This window comes from Haliaeetus leucocephalus, unplaced genomic scaffold (assembly GCF_000737465.1).
Source record: "Haliaeetus leucocephalus isolate CR32 unplaced genomic scaffold, Haliaeetus_leucocephalus-4.0 Scaffold556, whole genome shotgun sequence".
Classification (NCBI taxonomy): domain Eukaryota; kingdom Metazoa; phylum Chordata; class Aves; order Accipitriformes; family Accipitridae; genus Haliaeetus; species Haliaeetus leucocephalus.
Genome location: NW_010972992.1, coordinates 4,374,878 through 4,392,233, shown reverse-complemented (window position 1 = coordinate 4,392,233; position 17,356 = coordinate 4,374,878). Strand labels below are relative to the sequence as shown.

General features: G+C 40.9%; 1 protein-coding gene across 2 annotated transcripts in view; it reads left to right on the top strand.

The window, feature by feature from the left end:
- Positions 1–12,737, top strand: part of KIF1B (kinesin family member 1B) — an 89,500-nt gene extending 76,763 nt beyond the window's left edge. For both annotated transcript variants that reach the window (XM_010577336.1, XM_010577335.1), the window contains 11 exons: positions 4,130–4,244; positions 4,807–4,940; positions 5,473–5,534; positions 6,246–6,391; positions 6,743–6,982; positions 7,252–7,323; positions 7,944–8,065; positions 8,846–8,995; positions 9,494–9,686; positions 10,318–10,436; positions 11,239–12,737. In XM_010577336.1, the coding sequence (XP_010575638.1) occupies positions 4,130–4,244; positions 4,807–4,940; positions 5,473–5,534; positions 6,246–6,391; positions 6,743–6,982; positions 7,252–7,323; positions 7,944–8,065; positions 8,846–8,995; positions 9,494–9,686; positions 10,318–10,436; positions 11,239–11,281 (1,396 nt within the window). In that variant the 3' untranslated portion in view covers positions 11,282–12,737. The remainder of the gene's footprint in view (positions 1–4,129; positions 4,245–4,806; positions 4,941–5,472; positions 5,535–6,245; positions 6,392–6,742; positions 6,983–7,251; positions 7,324–7,943; positions 8,066–8,845; positions 8,996–9,493; positions 9,687–10,317; positions 10,437–11,238) is intronic.
- The last annotated feature ends 4,619 nt before the right edge of the window (positions 12,738–17,356 follow it).

The following is a 17,356-nucleotide window of genomic DNA, read 5'->3' as shown; positions in this document are numbered from 1 at the left end:
TAATGTATTTGAATTACTTTCCATGTGTAAGCACCATAAAGGGAGGATGGAAAGGAACAGCTTAAGGTATTCTCAGAATTTAACCCAGAACTTTTAAACTGACATCAAGGTTTGTTGCTAGAATACACCATGGAAGTACAAGGGCAATCTCGGGGGATATATTTATGGATGTGTACATACCTGTATTATTCCTGGAACAAGCATGTGACAATTTAAGCGAGAGCCATGCTTTGTAAATTAAACTTTATAATTTGTGGATTTATACAGATGTATCACAAATTGACTCCAGTTCTAATAAGGGGGTGTCTGTTCCATGTAACTGCAGTCATTTGGGCAACAGCAGGGCCCCTGTCTGAGAGGTTTCTGGCTGTGTGTGTCTCCTCATTAGGGTGCATTGCTGTAAAGATCAGTCAGACTCCACATTGTTTTGCTTCAGTGTCTGCAACAAAGGGCAGTGAAGCAGAATGCTGCATTGCCGGCACAGCCTCTCCCTACTCTGACATCAGCCAAATCACTTGACCACTCCCTGGCTCTGTTTAGCTGGTGCAAAGCAGGAATATCTCTGAAATTTAACTCTGAATGAGTGTTTCCGGAGGGGAGGGGGTTGTTTTGGAGCCCATCTCTGCTGCAGCTGCTAAATGCTGGAGGCAGTATCCTTCTAGGAGCTGAAATGGCTTCTTCCTCCTCCACTAGAGGCTTGGACTTTGAAATACCATTGCGATATTAAAGGTGGATTCAGGACACCACTCCTACCAACTGAATGTCTTTCTGCCATCTAGTGTCTGTAAATGCACACAGTGACAGGTCTTTTTAGCAGTTATTCTTTGCCTCCCACTGAGACGTGGGTATTTTAGTGTATTTGAATTAATGGATCAGTGTAACTGGAACGTAAGGGGACTGTTGCTAGTTTCCAGTCTGATACTATTGGATTTGCAGTTGGAAAGCCCTATACTTTCTGTTCTCTAGCAATTTCAAGAAATTATAGCTCTGTAGTTTTCTATTAGGTGGGCCAGTTGGATGAGCGAGGAGTGTGAGTGAAGTGAAGCTGTTACCCATCTTTTACCAAAATGCTAAGGTTTAAGTTCTGGGATGAGTACATGGCAGGGTGATGGAGTGGGATTGAAGCCCTGGTAAGGGATATGTCTTACGTTTGCTCATGGTCTGCAGACTTGTTTTCTGGTCGGTATAGTTTGTTTGTTTGTTTGTTTCAAGTCCACTTGTTCCGTTCCTCTCAGCTGTTGCCTTTTTGTTCTGCTTTTGGCTGCACTAACTGAAGCTCTTTCTGTGTTTTCACAGGCTCTTTCTTGATAAGGATATGCCTAGGTATTTTCTGTTTGCTTCCTTTGTACATAAAGATTCTTGAAAATAGAATGCTTTATGTCCCATTTGTATTGCTGCCACTTCCCTTTTAGCTTTTACTGAATTCTGTTAGCACACCTCTTAGCTCTTCCAGAAGTAGTTTACCTCCTCCTCCTTTGTGTCTGGGGTTTATTCAGGTACAATTCAGTGGTGGACTTGTGAAGGTAAACTTTCTTTCACGTGTAAGAGATACCTTCCTTCGTACAGTCTGATTCTCAAAATGTGCCATCAGAATACAGTCCCTATTTGTAGTCCTTGCTATTTTCTTCCTTTGTTCTGTATCAAAGAACTAAATCTGGAGTTTCTTACTGTCTCTGACTCTGTAAGGCTTGCCATGTTTTGAAGTACCAAGTCAAGGACTGAATGATTAGGTTACTTGAAATTCCAGCTCAGAATTGCACTGAACAAAAAGCAGTGGCTGCCATGTGTCTGGCATTCCACCTCTGTTCTTAGCTTGGATTTGCATCTAAAATTTAACCATGTGGTTGCTGCTGCTTAGTTTACCAGTTGGCAGAGAAGCGAGGCATGTAGTAGCTGCTCAGACTGGATTCCTCTTTCACCTTCCAGACTGGATCACAGCCAAGCATGCTGGCTGCACAATCGGGGACAATTTGCACTCTGCTTTCTGTGTTCTGCCTCTTTGAAAAATAGAAGACTTCAAGTCTTCAATGCTCTCAATTCACCACCTTTCACTAATGCTAAAGTCCACTTAAAAATCAGTTCTAACTATACATTGGTGCCTTTAACCTCTTTTTCCTGTTTTCCATGCTTTGTTTGTTCTGTGCTCCAATTTCCTCCTTGCGCTGTTGGCAATGCTGAAAGAAGTTTGCTCACTTCTGCTTTTTTTTTGTCTCCCTCTATAACTATTCTAGCAAGTTCTGGTTTGGACAGGCATGGCTCTGTATATTTAACTTCCTGGCTAAACAAAATCCAGTAGAGTAACTGTCTCGAAGCTATACTTGACTTCAACTTGGTGTTCATCCAAAAATCATCATTTTGCTGAAGAGGGGCATTTAGTTCTGCACTGATGAACATTTACACCTGTGTTCTCTCTTCATGATGAGAAGTCGTGTTTGGCAAATGGTGCAGAGCTGATTCAGGGGCTAGGTGCGCTGGCTTTCCCATCAGTGGAGAACCAGGTTTTACTACTTTTTCTTCCACCCACACAGTAGATCTGGAGCTTGCTAAGAGTTTATAAAATTGCTCTTATAACTAAGACATGACGAAAGATTAAAACATAAGGACTCAACACAGATTTGTAAAGGGTTAGAGGACAACCTGTGTTGTTTGCCTAATCTAACTCAAGTAAGGATTATTACATTACAATGCTTTTAAAGTTACCGCTCAGCCTTTAGAATATGTTTCTCTGTAGCATTTTTAATAGAAGCAAGACATTTAAAAGTAATTTCCTAAGTTCCTAAGCTCTTCAAATGTGAACAGTATTTAGCAATATTCTCAAATTACATTAATTGATTGCCCAGTTCCTGGTGTCTCAATGTATTAGCTCGGAACTGTGTAATTGGTATCAGGAAAAGGGGATTCTTGGGAAGTCTGTTTGACATCAGCACTCTTTGTTTCTGATATGTCTGTTCTTAGGCTGTTTCATGTTTCTTTTTGGTTTAGTTTGTTTTTTATTTCTTTCTTCCACCCCACGCTGCTTTTTGTCGCTTGTCTTTTCTATTTTTCTGAGTTGGCCTTCGGCATTAGTACAGAAGCTCTTTAGAGATATAACTTGTAAAAAAATAATATACATGAAGCACTTTGTTGCTTTTAGTACCACATCATTTGGACTCGAAATGGGATGGAAAGCCTCAATGGCAAGGGCATTTGGGAGGGAAATTATGTGGAGGTGATGAAGAATTAATACCTTCTTTTTCCATTACCAGTGTGGAAAAAAGCGTGCTGTATTCCTGTATAAGGGTATAGGACTTCTTTCCAAAGGAGCCTACATTAAATCAGTTTCTACCTGTGAGAAAGGAGAAAGCTCATTTCCCTAAGCCCCTGTTAGAGAGGAGAGAGTGTAATGGTGACTCTGGATCTGATGATTTAACTGTCCTGTGTATGATGCTGTCTCTCACCTTTTACTTGAACAGATGAACTTTCCTGATTGCTGGGGTAGAACTGTGGGAGCCTTCAGCTCCTTTCTTTCCATGTACCAAACTGAAGAAACTTCTTTAAAAATTTTTAGATCTGCAAGTTTTTACTTGAAGCTAGTAGGGACATAGAAATCTTTATCGCTTGAATATAGGACTTATCCCCACCTATCAATCATTCTGATTTGCTATCAGAAGCTGCTGGTTTTATAAGACTAAGTATTAGAGGGATCTCTTCTGTTGCTATATGTTAGTCCTAAAATACGGTATAGAATGAGCGTTGCTTATAAAAAAAGACTCTTCCCATGCACTTTGGAGGTCCAGCTGGGCTGAATTGCACGTGAAGCAATAGAGAGGAATTCTGTATGTTTAGAAACACAGTTCGTTAGTGCTGACTTCCCTGTAGTGTTATGACAGCTTTTGTTCTCTTCTGTATTCCCTCTTTTCTCTTTTAGATGAGTCTTTTTTCATAACAGTCAATGGTCTCTTATGCCAAACTATTTGAGGTAGAAGTAAGCAATCTTGGGAAAGAAGAGAAGGTCTTTGCTTCAAGTATTTGTTATCTAAGCCACTGAGAGTCATAGTGGGTGATGTCAAGGAAGAGATGCTTTACACTGACCAATGAGAGGGATGCAGAGGAACTCTTGCTATTGAGTTTTTACTGTACTTTTTTCCAGGACTTTCTATCGGTTTGAAGCTGTTTGGGATAGCTCCTTGCATAACTCCCTTCTCCTCAATCGAGTGACACCATATGGAGAGAAGATATATATGACCCTTTCTGCTTACCTGGAGGTTAGAGACCTGTGCCTTCCTTTCTGCTTGTGACTCAAGTTATAACTATTTGAGACTGTGTGTACCTGAGATGAATACTTACTGGACTAACTGATTTTGAATCCGGAAGCCAGTGAAAGTCTTTATTCATTTTCTGAGAACAGGGTGGAAAAATCTATTCACAGTTAACATTTTGATGTCAAGGTATTACTGCCTTGCAACAAATGTGAAGTGAAACTGGTGATCTCCTTACCTTTCTGTGCCTCATTTTATCTATCTTTGTATCTGAATATCCACTGAAATCGGCGAATGTTGCTAAGTAAGAACTACTAGTGTTACAAACACTGGCCTAGCTCTTGGCTTTGCATGCAAGACACTGTTGTTTTGTGTAGTACAATTATTTCACCCACAAGAAGCATCAAGAAATTTGACAGTTCTCTTTCACAGAAACACATATAAAAACCCTTCACCAAAGACCCAAACAAGAACAAATTTCAAAAAGCTGTCCCACTAAAAGAGGGAAGCAGTATAACTTGGCATGGTTGTCTGCAGCCACTCATTCATTACTGTTTTTTTCTCTTAGCTTGACCACTGCATTCAGCCTGCTGTTATAACAAAGGATGTTTGTATGGTCTTTTACTCACGAGATGCCAAGATCTCCCCACCACGGTCACTACGCAATCTCTTTGGCAGTGGCTACTCCAAATCTCCAGATTCGTAAGTTCAGTTACCAATTTTGGTATCAATGTTTTATGTCGGCATATGCTTTTTCTCTTAGAGGGCATGGGGAGAATGTAGCTTAGTTTTCTTTATTTCTTCCTTGGAAGTCTACCTAGATACAGTTCTCCAGTCTGGTTTTGAACATTCTTTCTTGCATTTATTTCAGTGGAACTCTGATGGCTTCTCTCTTTACTGACCCCTTTTCCAGCCTTCTGACTGAACAGTTGGGAAGAGAGATCCATTTTTCAAGCTTGCACATAGATGACCCTGATCCTGGCCTGGAATTTACTGCAGCAGCTGCTCTCTGAGTCTAATGCGGGGTGGAGAGGAACATGGGGGAAATGCCATTTTTAGAGATCTTGCAGTCTGTCCTGGCTATTTTATGTCAACATTAGAATTCAGATGTAGTTCTAACTAACAACTATAATTAAACTTCTAATTTGGGGATCACTTAACTAAAGGTAATGCACTTTATTTCTGAAGATAATAGCTGTTTTTTTCCTCCCCCCTTCTGGTTTCTTGTGAACAGCAATCGAGTAACGGGGATTTATGAACTAAGTTTATGCAAAATGGCAGACACAGGAAGTCCAGGTAAGCAGTGACTGGCTGTTCAAGTGATAAAGATGCTATAAACTGAAATATTGCAGAAAATTTCATAGGCAGAATGGAGTGAACACTTCTGTCCTGATGGGAAGCAGTTCCTGTTTTTCACAGGAGCAATGGAACATTGCTATTCCATAAAAAACTTAGGCAGGCTTTTACTTCCAACTTAAATCTGTGTTTACCATTAGTGAAGCAAGGATTCACTGAAAACTTTACATTTGCTGACATGGGTGTATCAGGAAACTGGGCAGGTACCTGAGTCATAGACTTAGGGGGCATAATAAACACGGCTCATAACTAGCACAGTTGAGACTTGGTTTTGCAGCAATCAAGTTTTCTCTTGGTCTTTTGAAGATACTGCTGATATCTGATGCAAGCTTGATAACTTGGAAGGAACGTAGTTCACGTAGTATCAGTATATTTTTCCTCTAAGACCTAGCAGCTGAAGTTCTTGTGTTTGAATTGGAGTTTGCATTATATCACGGTCACTAGAAGATACCTGAATGAAGAAAGCAAGCTGGATTAAATCAAATCTCTTTGGGATGTGTGATTGCTGTTAATGAAATCATTGCCTTGTATATTTCCAGCCAAACAGCAGAAGTGTTGGTTCCTCACAGATTGCTAATTGATAGGTGTTTCTTAGTGGCATCCCTCTGGCTATGTTTTTAACATGTCTTATGTTGTTTTTTTACTGCTCAGGAATGCAGAGGAGGAGGAGGAAAGTCCTGGATACATCTGTGGCATATGTGCGAGGAGAAGAGAACCTGGCAGGTTGGAGGCCCAGGGGTGACAGCCTCATTCTAGAGCATCAATGGGAATTGGAGAAACTGGAGCTGCTGCATGAGGTGAGTAAATAGATAGAGGAAGTGAAAGAAAAAGCACAACTGTATCTTTGAATTTGCCTTTAGTCTACCCTCTGTGAGACTGACTGAGCTGAACAGGTTCCCAAAGTCAAGATTTAAATAAATTCTCCAAAAGAGAAGATAGAAAGTGTATGGCTGGCTGCTGAGTAGAATCTTCAGTTCAGAATCTTAGTGTATTCAACAAAGGCAGACTCAACTTCTAGTGCCATTGTAAACTCCCATCCCCAGGGAAAATGTTTGGTGGTATGAATCTTAAAAGAATGCATAAGAATTCAGTGCCTGTAAAACAGGCAACATCCTGGAGCAGATGATACTGATTTCTTTTCTTACTAGGTGGAAAAAACCCGACATTTCCTTCTGCTTCGTGAAAAGCTTGGTGACAGCATCCCCAAGTCCCTGAGTGACTCTTTGTCTCCCAGTCTGAGCAGTGGAACCCTCAGTACCTCCACCAGCATTTCCTCACAAATTTCAACTACAACATTTGAGAGTGCTGTGACGCCCAGTGAGAGCAGTGGCTATGACTCAGCAGATATAGAGAGCCTGGTGGATCGGGAGAAAGAGCTGGCCACCAAGGTATAATATGAGAAAAGCATCATGGGTCTAAATTGTACCACATTCCCCTTCATTAGTAGTTCTGTAAATGAAACTTTTTAATTTTATGAAGGGAAGTGATTATTACCCTCTTCTTTTGGGATTTTTCACAGCAGTTTAGAATTTGTTTATTCTTTCATGAGCTGCCAAGTGTGTCTTGGCAAATTGCCTCTTGTGTTCAAATTTCTCTGAAAATCTTAATGTAAAATTCTTCTCTGTGTGTTGTTTGTTCCCCCCACCCCCCACCTTAGTGTCTGCAGCTTCTTACTCACACTTTCAATCGGGAATTTAACCAGGTGTACAACAGCATCAGCGACTGTAAGGTAAATACTTCATGCAATACAATACACTACATTTGTAGTACAATAGCTATATATTTGTAGTTTGTGGAATCTGTTGATACTATGAAGAGACAAAACACTTATTAGTAATTTTCTTTATTTTCAGTCTGTTGGAAGTATTTGGCTATTCACCCCCAGGTTCCAAAGACTATTGCAGGAATTAGAAGTGGTGTGAATTTGGACTATAGTGTAGCTTCTAGTTTATTAGCAGACTGGAAGTGCTCTTACTGTCTTTCCCTACATACCCTTTCCCTATGTAAAAGGATAAGTTGGCTCTTTTAAAAACTCTGACTGTAGGCACAGGGGACACAAGTTGCAAACTGGATAGTCTAATTCTATTGAGGAAGTCAGGGTGTGAATAATCAGAAGTGTAGGACACTAATAACAAGCTGTGTCTACAGAAGGGCCATTGTATCTTCACCCCCAGATGGGTTTATGATGGTTGTGTACAAAAGTTTGAATACTGAGTAGGGAAATGGCTGATAGAAGTACTTCCTATTATCTGAGCCTTCAGCATGCTGAATGCCACGTTCTAGACAGGACTGAACACTAGCTACAAAAAAACCTCTTCTGCAATATTTTGCCTATATTTGTCCTTGTAGTTGTCGGATATTTCTCCAATTGGGCGGGACCCATCAGTGTCAAGTTTCAGCAGTGCAACCCTCACACCTTCATCTACCTGCCCTTCTCTGGTGGATTCAAGATGCAATTCAATTGATCAGAAGTAAGTATAGGGTATTAATAGAAAAACATTACTTCTTAGTGCTTCACAAATCTGTCTTTGCTGGTTTCTGACTTTTTTTTTTCCCTCCCCCTTTCTTCCTTTTCCCTACTTCAGATATTTCTCTGTACAGCCCCCTTGCCTTGTCTTCTCCAATCTCTCTGCACAGTTGTTTTTCCCCATCTGTTCTTTTGAAGTGTTTTTTTTTCCTTTGTGCTGAAAGAACAGTCAGATGCTTGTCAGCACAGTGACCAGTGCATCTTCAGTGTGTAGAGTCCACAAGTTCTTTTCAGAGGTCTGTTAAAAAGACCTACTAACAACAACCCAGAATAAACCAGTTTGGCCAGTAATCTCTGTTTATCTTTCTCAGCTGTATCTATAGAAGATATTTTTGATGAAATTGGGAAGAACTACTTAGTGAAAGACATGTAATTTGTACCTTCTCAGTTTAACATCCCTGAGAGGAGGAGTGCTGATGTAGTAGTACATTTTACATCAAACCACAGTAAGACATGCATCTGTGTTGTAACTGTGTTTGGCAAGAGAAACGAGGGAGAAGTAGTGGGGAAACAACTTAATAGCAGTTATTATAAGCTTTATTCCACAGATTTCAAGGGAAATGCTATTTGATATTGTACAGAAGGATCCCAATGTCGTCCAAAAAATCCGGACTGGAGGATGAAACTTGTAAGACAGGCTAGGCTGTAGATGCACTTTAAATTCCATTGTCACATTCAGTTGGTTTGTTATGATTTACTTTTCTTTCTCTGCTTTTTTTTAAAGGACACCAGAAGCAAATTCTCGTGCCTCCAGTCCCTGTCATGAGGTGGAACAGTTCCAGCTAATTCCTACAGTAGAAACTTCCTATCTTGCCAGAGCTGGAAAGAATGAATTCCTAAACCTCGTTCCTGATATTGAGGAAATCAGACCAGGGTACGTTTTCTATTGTTGTGTGATCATGGCTTCCTGACAGCTGTCACAAGGGCCTTCTGAGATTCGTAGTTTCTTTGCCCCATTTAGGAAGGTGAATTAAACAGGTGATAGCAGAACTGCAGAGTCCTGTATGATGGAGGCAGGATTGATGAAGGTCATATTGATATTTGATCTCTGCAGCATTCATTCTCTGCATCTACTTAACGAACAGGATTTCCAGTGACTTAAATACGTCTGTTATGATCAAAACCATGGCTGAAGATCACTGAAGTAGAGATCTTTGTGGGTCATTCTTTCTGCCAGACTTTTGCGTAGTTCTTGAAGACAGAATTCAGCTTGCTATAGACGAACTTTTTCATAATACTGTTGCAGGCAAATGAAGGACCAAGGATCTTATGCAATGTTTTGCAGTTAACAGGGATACTCAGTAGGTGCGTTATTTAGGGGAAAATGTATTCCCGTTTATCTGTGGGTTTGTTTTGGTTTGTTCTTTTCCAGCTCCGTGGTCTCAAAGAAAGGATACCTCCACTTCAAGGAGCCACTCTCCAGCTCCTGGGCCAAGCACTTTGTGGTGGTTCGCCGTCCCTATGTTTTTATTTATAACAGTGACAAAGATCCTGTAGAAAGAGGAATCATAAACTTATCCACAGCTCAGGTGGAATACAGTGAGGATCAACAGGCAATGGTGAAGGTCAGTCTGAGAGCTATTGTTTATTTACCCACACAGCAGGAACATTACAGGTAGTAGTGCATCCATACCATCCTGTGCGTCATCTCTGGTCTGAGGAAAATGCATCTGTGTCTTGGAGAATGTCTGGCATCTGATGATTCTGCCCACAGAGTTCCCAGTTTGTTCAGGGTGTCTTATGTTACGGACACAGCTGAACAAGAAACTGAAAATGACTGCTGTTACACACCGTATTTGCTTTTATGACCGTGTGTTGGTGCCATCACCCTGTGTGTTTGGGTTTTGTAGTTTCATTTGTGTGGTGTTTTGGAGTTGTGTGGGGTTTTTTGTTTGCTTAGAAAAAAACCACCAAAACAGCACAGACAAACAAAAGGAATCAAATTAACTTTACTTAGCAGCTCCATCTTAGCAGCTCTTAAAGTCCACACTCATGAGTTAAAACTGTATTTTGTGGGAGATGTTCCATTTGACTGACTAATAATATCCTGGAAATGACCAGTGAAACTTGTATGAAAGACCTTAGGTCTTGTGGGTCTTAGGAATGTGACATAGCAAACTCTTCCTCAAAGAGGAAGTGTGCATCAGCTTCTGTGCTTGTAGACTTCAGTATTTTAAATTGTCCTTGATATTCCAGACACCCAACACGTTTGGTGTATGCACAAAGCATCGTGGGGTCCTGCTCCAGGCCATCAATGACAAAGACATGAATGACTGGTTATATGCCTTCAATCCACTTCTTGCTGGCACGATACGGTAAGAGGCAGTTCATGGGCAGACAATGCTGCAAAGCACAAAGATAGCGAGATAGTCATAAGCAAAGCAGCAGCTAGGTTGTCACAGAATTTAATCTTGTTCTGAAGAATTTGACAAGATGGGTGAACTGAAGGAGGGAGGAGGGTGTGCAACAAAAAAAAAGTAATAAAAAGGTCAAACAAGCCCTGTATTTCAGGAATTGCAGTGGCTATTGCTTTGGCTTGTGACATTCTTAATGGATGTAGCCAGTTTGAACATGCGTGGTATGCTTCATACAATACTACATTTGGAGGCTACAAAAGTGTTTCTTTGTATTGCTATTTTACAAATTCATAAAGCTTCTCACTACCTCTGTGTGGGCGGGTCTGGACTGCCTCTTCGTTCTCTTGATTGTGAGCTAAAGCAGATATTCTCATTTCCTTCCCTTTTTTGAAGTTCTCTAGAAGCCTTCCCTTTAACATAGGTCACAGACATCCCCTGCTTGCTGAAGGGATCTTACTACGCTACAGTAGCTCTTCCTTTCAGTAAAAAAAAAATTAATTTAAAACTAAGATATTACGGTACAGCATCAAATAATTTCTTAATAGTGCAGTCCTTAAAAAGATCCCATCTTTAAAGGAGCGCAGCAGAAGAGTGAGAAGTCTTTCTCATTACACCCTTTGATACATTTTACTTTCTAAACATACGGCGTAAACTAGGACGATACGAAAGGATTTAAAAAAAAAGTGGACAAACTGTGGGGAGGGAAGAAAAATAAACTTCCAGAATTCAACAAATACTTTTTTACTTCTTTCTTGCACAGGTCAAAACTGGCTCGAAGACGCACGGGCCAGCTGAAGTACTGAGTCCATGTAATGTTCTCATCTGTTCTAACTCACCTTCTGATAGATAAAGTGTTACCTCTCATTTTCTCTTTGTGATTCTTGACAGTTTCTCTTGTATGTAATCCTGTGGCTTAACATCCCCTACCTTCCCAACTCCTTCAGCACATTTTCTAGGTATTCTAACCCTACCTTGTTTCTTTTCACTTGTACCGAGAGTTGTACTAGTAGCATGTGGCCAAACAAAATGAGAAAGAAAAAAAAAAATCAAAAAAATGGAGTTATTATGCACGACTCTAAAAAGACAAAAAAAATTATTTATTTTTTCTTATAACAATTGTTTTCCCATTCCAACTGACCTTTTGGTGTCTGTCCCACTGTCCATTGTTGTCTGTCTAGACTGCTGCAGGTTTTTCTTTCAGTTTGTGACTTGGCAGTAGTCATTGGTTCCCTCAGGGCAAAGTTCTAATGCCAGGGAAAGATAAATTCTTCTGTGTAGACATTACCCAGCCAGGAACTGCAATAGCTCCTCAGGCTTTCTGGATCCAGCCTCTAATTTAAACTCTGTTGAAAGCTGATATTGGACAAATCTATCTGGGCAGACTGGATTTTGGACTTGGTGTAAGTTTTTGAGTTTCCAGGGTCCAACAGGCTAAGGCATGAGCTGGAAAAAGGTACGGAACAAACCAAGAGGGGCTGGCTAGAATAATCTGCCTTTAAACCCTTGCTGTGGGGTTGCAGGTGAACAGGGCTTGGCTTTAACTCTTTCCCAAAACATTAACACTTACTCCTCTGCCTCTGAACTGAGCGGAGGAGATGGAACTTGTGCTGATGTGAGGAAAAATAAACCACATCGCTGAAATATTAGATAGAATTCCTAAAGTTTTAGATGCTCAGCCTCGTATTTGACAGATGGAGAATGTTAAGTGGAAGCGGCACAGTGTGGTGGTTCCCCAGAGCCCTTTGAGGAGATCACCACAGGAGGGCAGTATCTCCCCTTTCTGCTTTTAGTCCTGACTTCTGAGGTCCTGTAGCAACAGTTCTCACCTCTCTTGGAAGAGATTCATGGTTGTCATTGGTATGTTAGGATAGACTGCTCGACGGCATCATTCTGAAAGGCCTGCTTTATGCATGCATCCCTTATCTGTAATACTCAGATGATGTCCCATCTGTTCATGGGGAAAGCATCCTCTGTCTACAAAATACTTTCTAGACCTAGCACTCGCAGTATTCTCCAGGGAACAGCAGGACACTTTCACTTCCTTTTGGAATAACTGTTGAATGTCTCTGAATTTCCTTGCTACAGTTTTCATCAGCTAAAACCCCCTAGTTAAACTTCAGAATTAATCCTTCCTGGAGAATGGATCGAGTGGACTCTGGTCCTGGTCAGTGGGTTGTAATAATTGGCTTCTTGGAGATCAGCTGGGTGGTGTTAGTTCTTGACTGACAATGTAAGTTCTCCTTGTGGCCAAAGTTTTGGTCCTTGCCCCAAGAAAGGAAAGCAGAATGGATTTCCTTTCTGAAAAGTGAACTTGTCTTTCTCGGGTTGTCGGGGGCAGGGGGGGGTGGGTGGGTGGGATTGTTTGTTTTCTTTTACTATGTTTCAGACTGCTGTGCTATATTTTCTTGACTTACCTTGGGCATTGATAGGGCTAGCTGTGATCCTGGGGAATGTACAGGAATTTCATCCTGAGGTTCCGACCTCTCAAGGGAGAGGTAAAAGGGGTTTGTTCCGCTATTACAGTAGGCACATCTAGGCACACTCCAGCTCAAGAAGGTCATTTTGATACAGCTCACTCATCAGCAGTCACGCCACGAACTGGAAATTCTGTGGTCAAAAGTGTACGTGGGACTGGCATCAGTTGAGCAATTTTTTATCTTTATGGGGTTTTCATTCTTCAGTAAAGTGCAATGCATAATGAGACCTCTTAAATGCATGGTTGGCAAAGGAGCAGGGAGATGGAGTCTGACACTTGCTAGGACATATCTTTATATATTTTGAGATAGTATTCAAGCTAAATCATGTACTTATGCTATCTCCTGTGGTCCTCAGATTTATTTCAGAACTGGAAGCCAGAGTGAGGGAGCATCCTGGGGACCCAGGAGCATAATAGGGATGTTTTGTTTTGTTTTCTTTCTTCTGGTTTTGTCTTGTTTAATTGTGTGTGACTCTTAATACAGTGATGATATTCCTTTGTTATGCAATGGATGATAATGCAGTTCCAGTGTGTGGATAAGTAAGACTGCTGGTGCTGCAAGAGAGCTCCTCAAGCTGGAGCTAAGCCGATCTCAAGAATTAGGTTAATTTTAAGCACTAAGTTGTTGCTGCCATCACCACTGTTTATAATGAAAGTGGAACCAGTTTGAGGAGGCGTAGTGATTTAGGTGGTGGTATTTTGCGACACACTGAGAGCATTTTAATTTTTATCTTTTTCTTTTTTTAACTAGAAGAAAACTAGTTTGCTAAGTCTTTGCTTTGGATAAGCCAGAAAATGAACTTAAGGGGATATAGGCATTGCATAGAAACGTGATTAAGGGATCTTCCTTTAAAAGCAGGAAGAGAGAGATGCTTATATGCTTGTATAAACAGAGCTGGAAGTGTTACAGCTGTGTTGCATAAATGTTACTTTTCTATCTAAAGACTCCAAGCAGCTTCTGATGACTTGATGTCTATGCGGATAACAGATCATCAGAAGAGCAAAATTCTATTTTTAAGCATCAGTATCTCTTAAAGCTGCATAATCTGTGACAAAATAGATTCTTGTTGTGTGGAGTTCAAATGGGCATTACTATTTTCAGGTCTGACATAAAAGCATACAGTTACAGTTTTTCACCAGTTATTGAAGCCTACTTTGAGACATCAGTTTCCCTACTTGAAACTGGACTGAAATCAATTAAAGTTTTCTTTAAAAGGATAACAAAGAAAAAAAAAAAGTGGATTTCCATTCACTTCAAAGCTTTTTTGATCTAGCCCAACATGTTAGAAATTTCTTTTTAGAAACAGAGCAAGAAGGGAAAAATGTGCTAAGCTGCCTTCTCTTGACACTTAAAAACCCACTCTTGGTTACGTGCTGCGTGTATGTGAAGTCCTGGAGTCAGACAGCTCTTGGGACTCAGCCACTGGAGATGAGGCATCATGCCGTGGGCCTGCCAGCCCATTGAGCATAAGCACTAGTAGTAAACTTGATAGGCATTCCTTGGAGAGAACCAGTGTGAAACTGTGCTGTAGTTTGGGTTTTTATGTTCTCCACTAAAAGGAAGGAGAAAATTATCTTTTTTTTGTTCATTGAAAAATCATGTCGGTGTTGGAGCTTCCTGGATATTTTAAAACTAAACTAAACCTCCTATACTGTATTTTAGAAATGCACTTTAAGTACCTTTTTAAAGAAGATTCCTATATTCTGGGATGCAGAAGGGAAAGGAATGTTATTTCCTGACCGCTGAGGAAGTGGGGGTTTTTTGGTCAGTGTCTAATAGTCCTTATTACTGATTAGCAAGGTATTTCAAAGCAAAGACTTTACTTTTTGCTGCTTGTTATCTAATTTACAGGGATTTAATTTTATGTAATGTATTGTATATTTATACATCTGTAATTAATTGCACATTAGATAAGAAAGAGGATTAGCTTTGGTATAACACCCATTGGTACTATACAATCAACTAATACTGCCTATGCCTATGCATCTTTCTGGTACTCTTGCACAGCCCTAGTTTGTGTTAGTTTATACTGTGGTGGGTGTTTTTGTTGAAGATGCAGCTGTTAACCTGCTGCTCAAAGGAAGGATACTAATGCTGCTCTGGAACGGTTTGCTGAATGTACTTCAAAATGGGTCTCTAACCTGTGTGCATTGCATCTCTCCATTGTGGTTAATAACCCCAATATGTGGTCTGAACTGTACTGTATGTAGCAGGAATGTATTAATTTTGTGCTTCCTTGTTTAAGAATATGAGCTGTTCAAGAACAGGATTGACTTTTTTTTGTTCAGAAGGCCATTTATGCATTCTAAGTATTTGAAATCAAAACTAGTCCAACACTAACCAGACGGTTGTGTCCAATGTTATTTGGAACAGTTTTTAAATTAACAGGATCAGCTGTGTATTCAGAAAACTGAGGGTATGGAGGTCGTAAGTCTTTAATTCTTAATGTTGCCAGGTTAATGGCCTGATCCTGAGCAGTACTGAACTACCTCTTGCTTGCCTTGAAACCAGGGACTAGAAGCAGAGGGACTCTTGAATGATCAGCACTTCCCAGGATCAGTTCTTAATTTTCCACTCTGCTTGTTCATACTTCATGTGCAGTTGACTAAGGTTCTTGAATTTGGACATTAGACATGCTGTTGCACTGAAATACATAGTTGTTTTTTTTAATTGCAGTCCCCATTTCCCTGTTTAATCTCTCTGTACACAAGGTATACAAGGTATATGCTGTATAAGTGGCCTTCTTGAACAAATCTCTTTGCAAACTGATTTCATCCCAGCGAAGGAGTGTATCAGCAACACTGTACATTAATTTCAGGTTTTCATTTTCTTATTTTATTTTGTAAATATATTCAATATTTGGAGCTTGAGTATACAAAATGTAAATATAGTTCATGTATTTGTACTAATTCTGATCCATTTGCTGTATAGCCTTAGGTGTGCAATGCAGATATCTAACTGTGTATGGTAACCTTGCACCACTGAATTGTTAGTGAACGAGGTGAAACAATAAAGGTACAACCAGTGCATTAGCAGATATAATGTGTGTTCCTTTTATTACGATTTAATTACTAGTATCTTATATTGCAAACCTGTCCTGAACAAGCTTACGCTTTTGTGAAGAGAAATTTGTCTAGGCTGTTCTTGAGAAAGATGAGAGGCCCTTCTTATCCTTCCTCATCCTTTTCCCTTTGGTATGTTATGCAGCATTTCTAAGTAGGTTTTGGGTGCTTTCAAAAGATTCTTTTACTTGAAAGATAAAATCAGGGTGTCATAGTGCTCCCAATACCAAACTTGCTTATCTGGGGGTGACCGTTAAAAATGACAGGAAGTGTGTGAAATCAAACCACCAAAACATAACAGCAAAGTATAAGGTACCAGCTCTGTGGACAAAGATGTGTCAGGGAATCCCTGTGAGTTGTTCTCATCTTGGTCTGGAAGTGGAAGTTCTTTGTAGCTTTTAAAAGTCATGGGTGGACAGGGCATTCCCAAAGCTTTTACGTCCTACAAAAATGGGGCACCGCTTGCTGTCAAACACCTCTCGTAACTGTAAAACAGCTGCATAATGGCAGAATACTTCTAGCAGGCTGCTGGCTGGATCTGTTCTTTATCTGAAAAGCTACTACAGCTGTCTTGCTGGCTTCTTGCTGCTGTTGCGGATTCCTTTTTTTTTTCCAGTTAGGCACTTCAGTAACCCGTTAACATTTTCTAGTTGCTCTTTGGACAGTTTATTTAATACTTAAGAAAAGCTGCTATCTCTTTTACTGCTTTTAGGTTCATTCACTCCCAATGCCCCCCCCCCCCCAAAAAAAAAGGAACAAAAACTGTGATGGGTCAGTCTGGTGCCAGTCTTCATGTTTAGAATGTGCCTTCGGTAGAAAGTAAACACGTTTAAAATGTAGGCGCGTCTCGACGATGCATCTGACTGTCGTGGAGCGAAGGTAGGGAACTAGCTTTCTTCTCTTACACCTCATTTTAATCTCGATGCTGACGGATGGGCAGGTTTCTTGGGTTTTCTTTTGCCCAAATTCTAGGACGCCTCAAAGACAAACCGACACCTGCGGTGGTGCCTGCAGCCTAGGGAGGCGTTTCAACAGCTTTATTTTAAGGCAACGAACCCTCCGTAATTAAAGGAGAGAAAAGACGCCCTCCCGCAGCGGGCGGTGCGGCCTGGCGCGGTGCTGGCCTTCGGGGACACCGAAGGACAGCACCGGTACCGACCGGGGAACCCGTTCGGGTGTTGGGGGTGGGGACCCTTCCCTGACTTGCTGCCCCTGCCACGTTCTTGGGCAACGGTGTGGCAACCCGGACCGCAGGGTCCGTGCCGGGGAGGCGGTTGTTCGCCCGTCCGCTGCCCCTTTAAGGGGGCGAGGCGCCGCAACCATCGGCCCATGGGCGGGT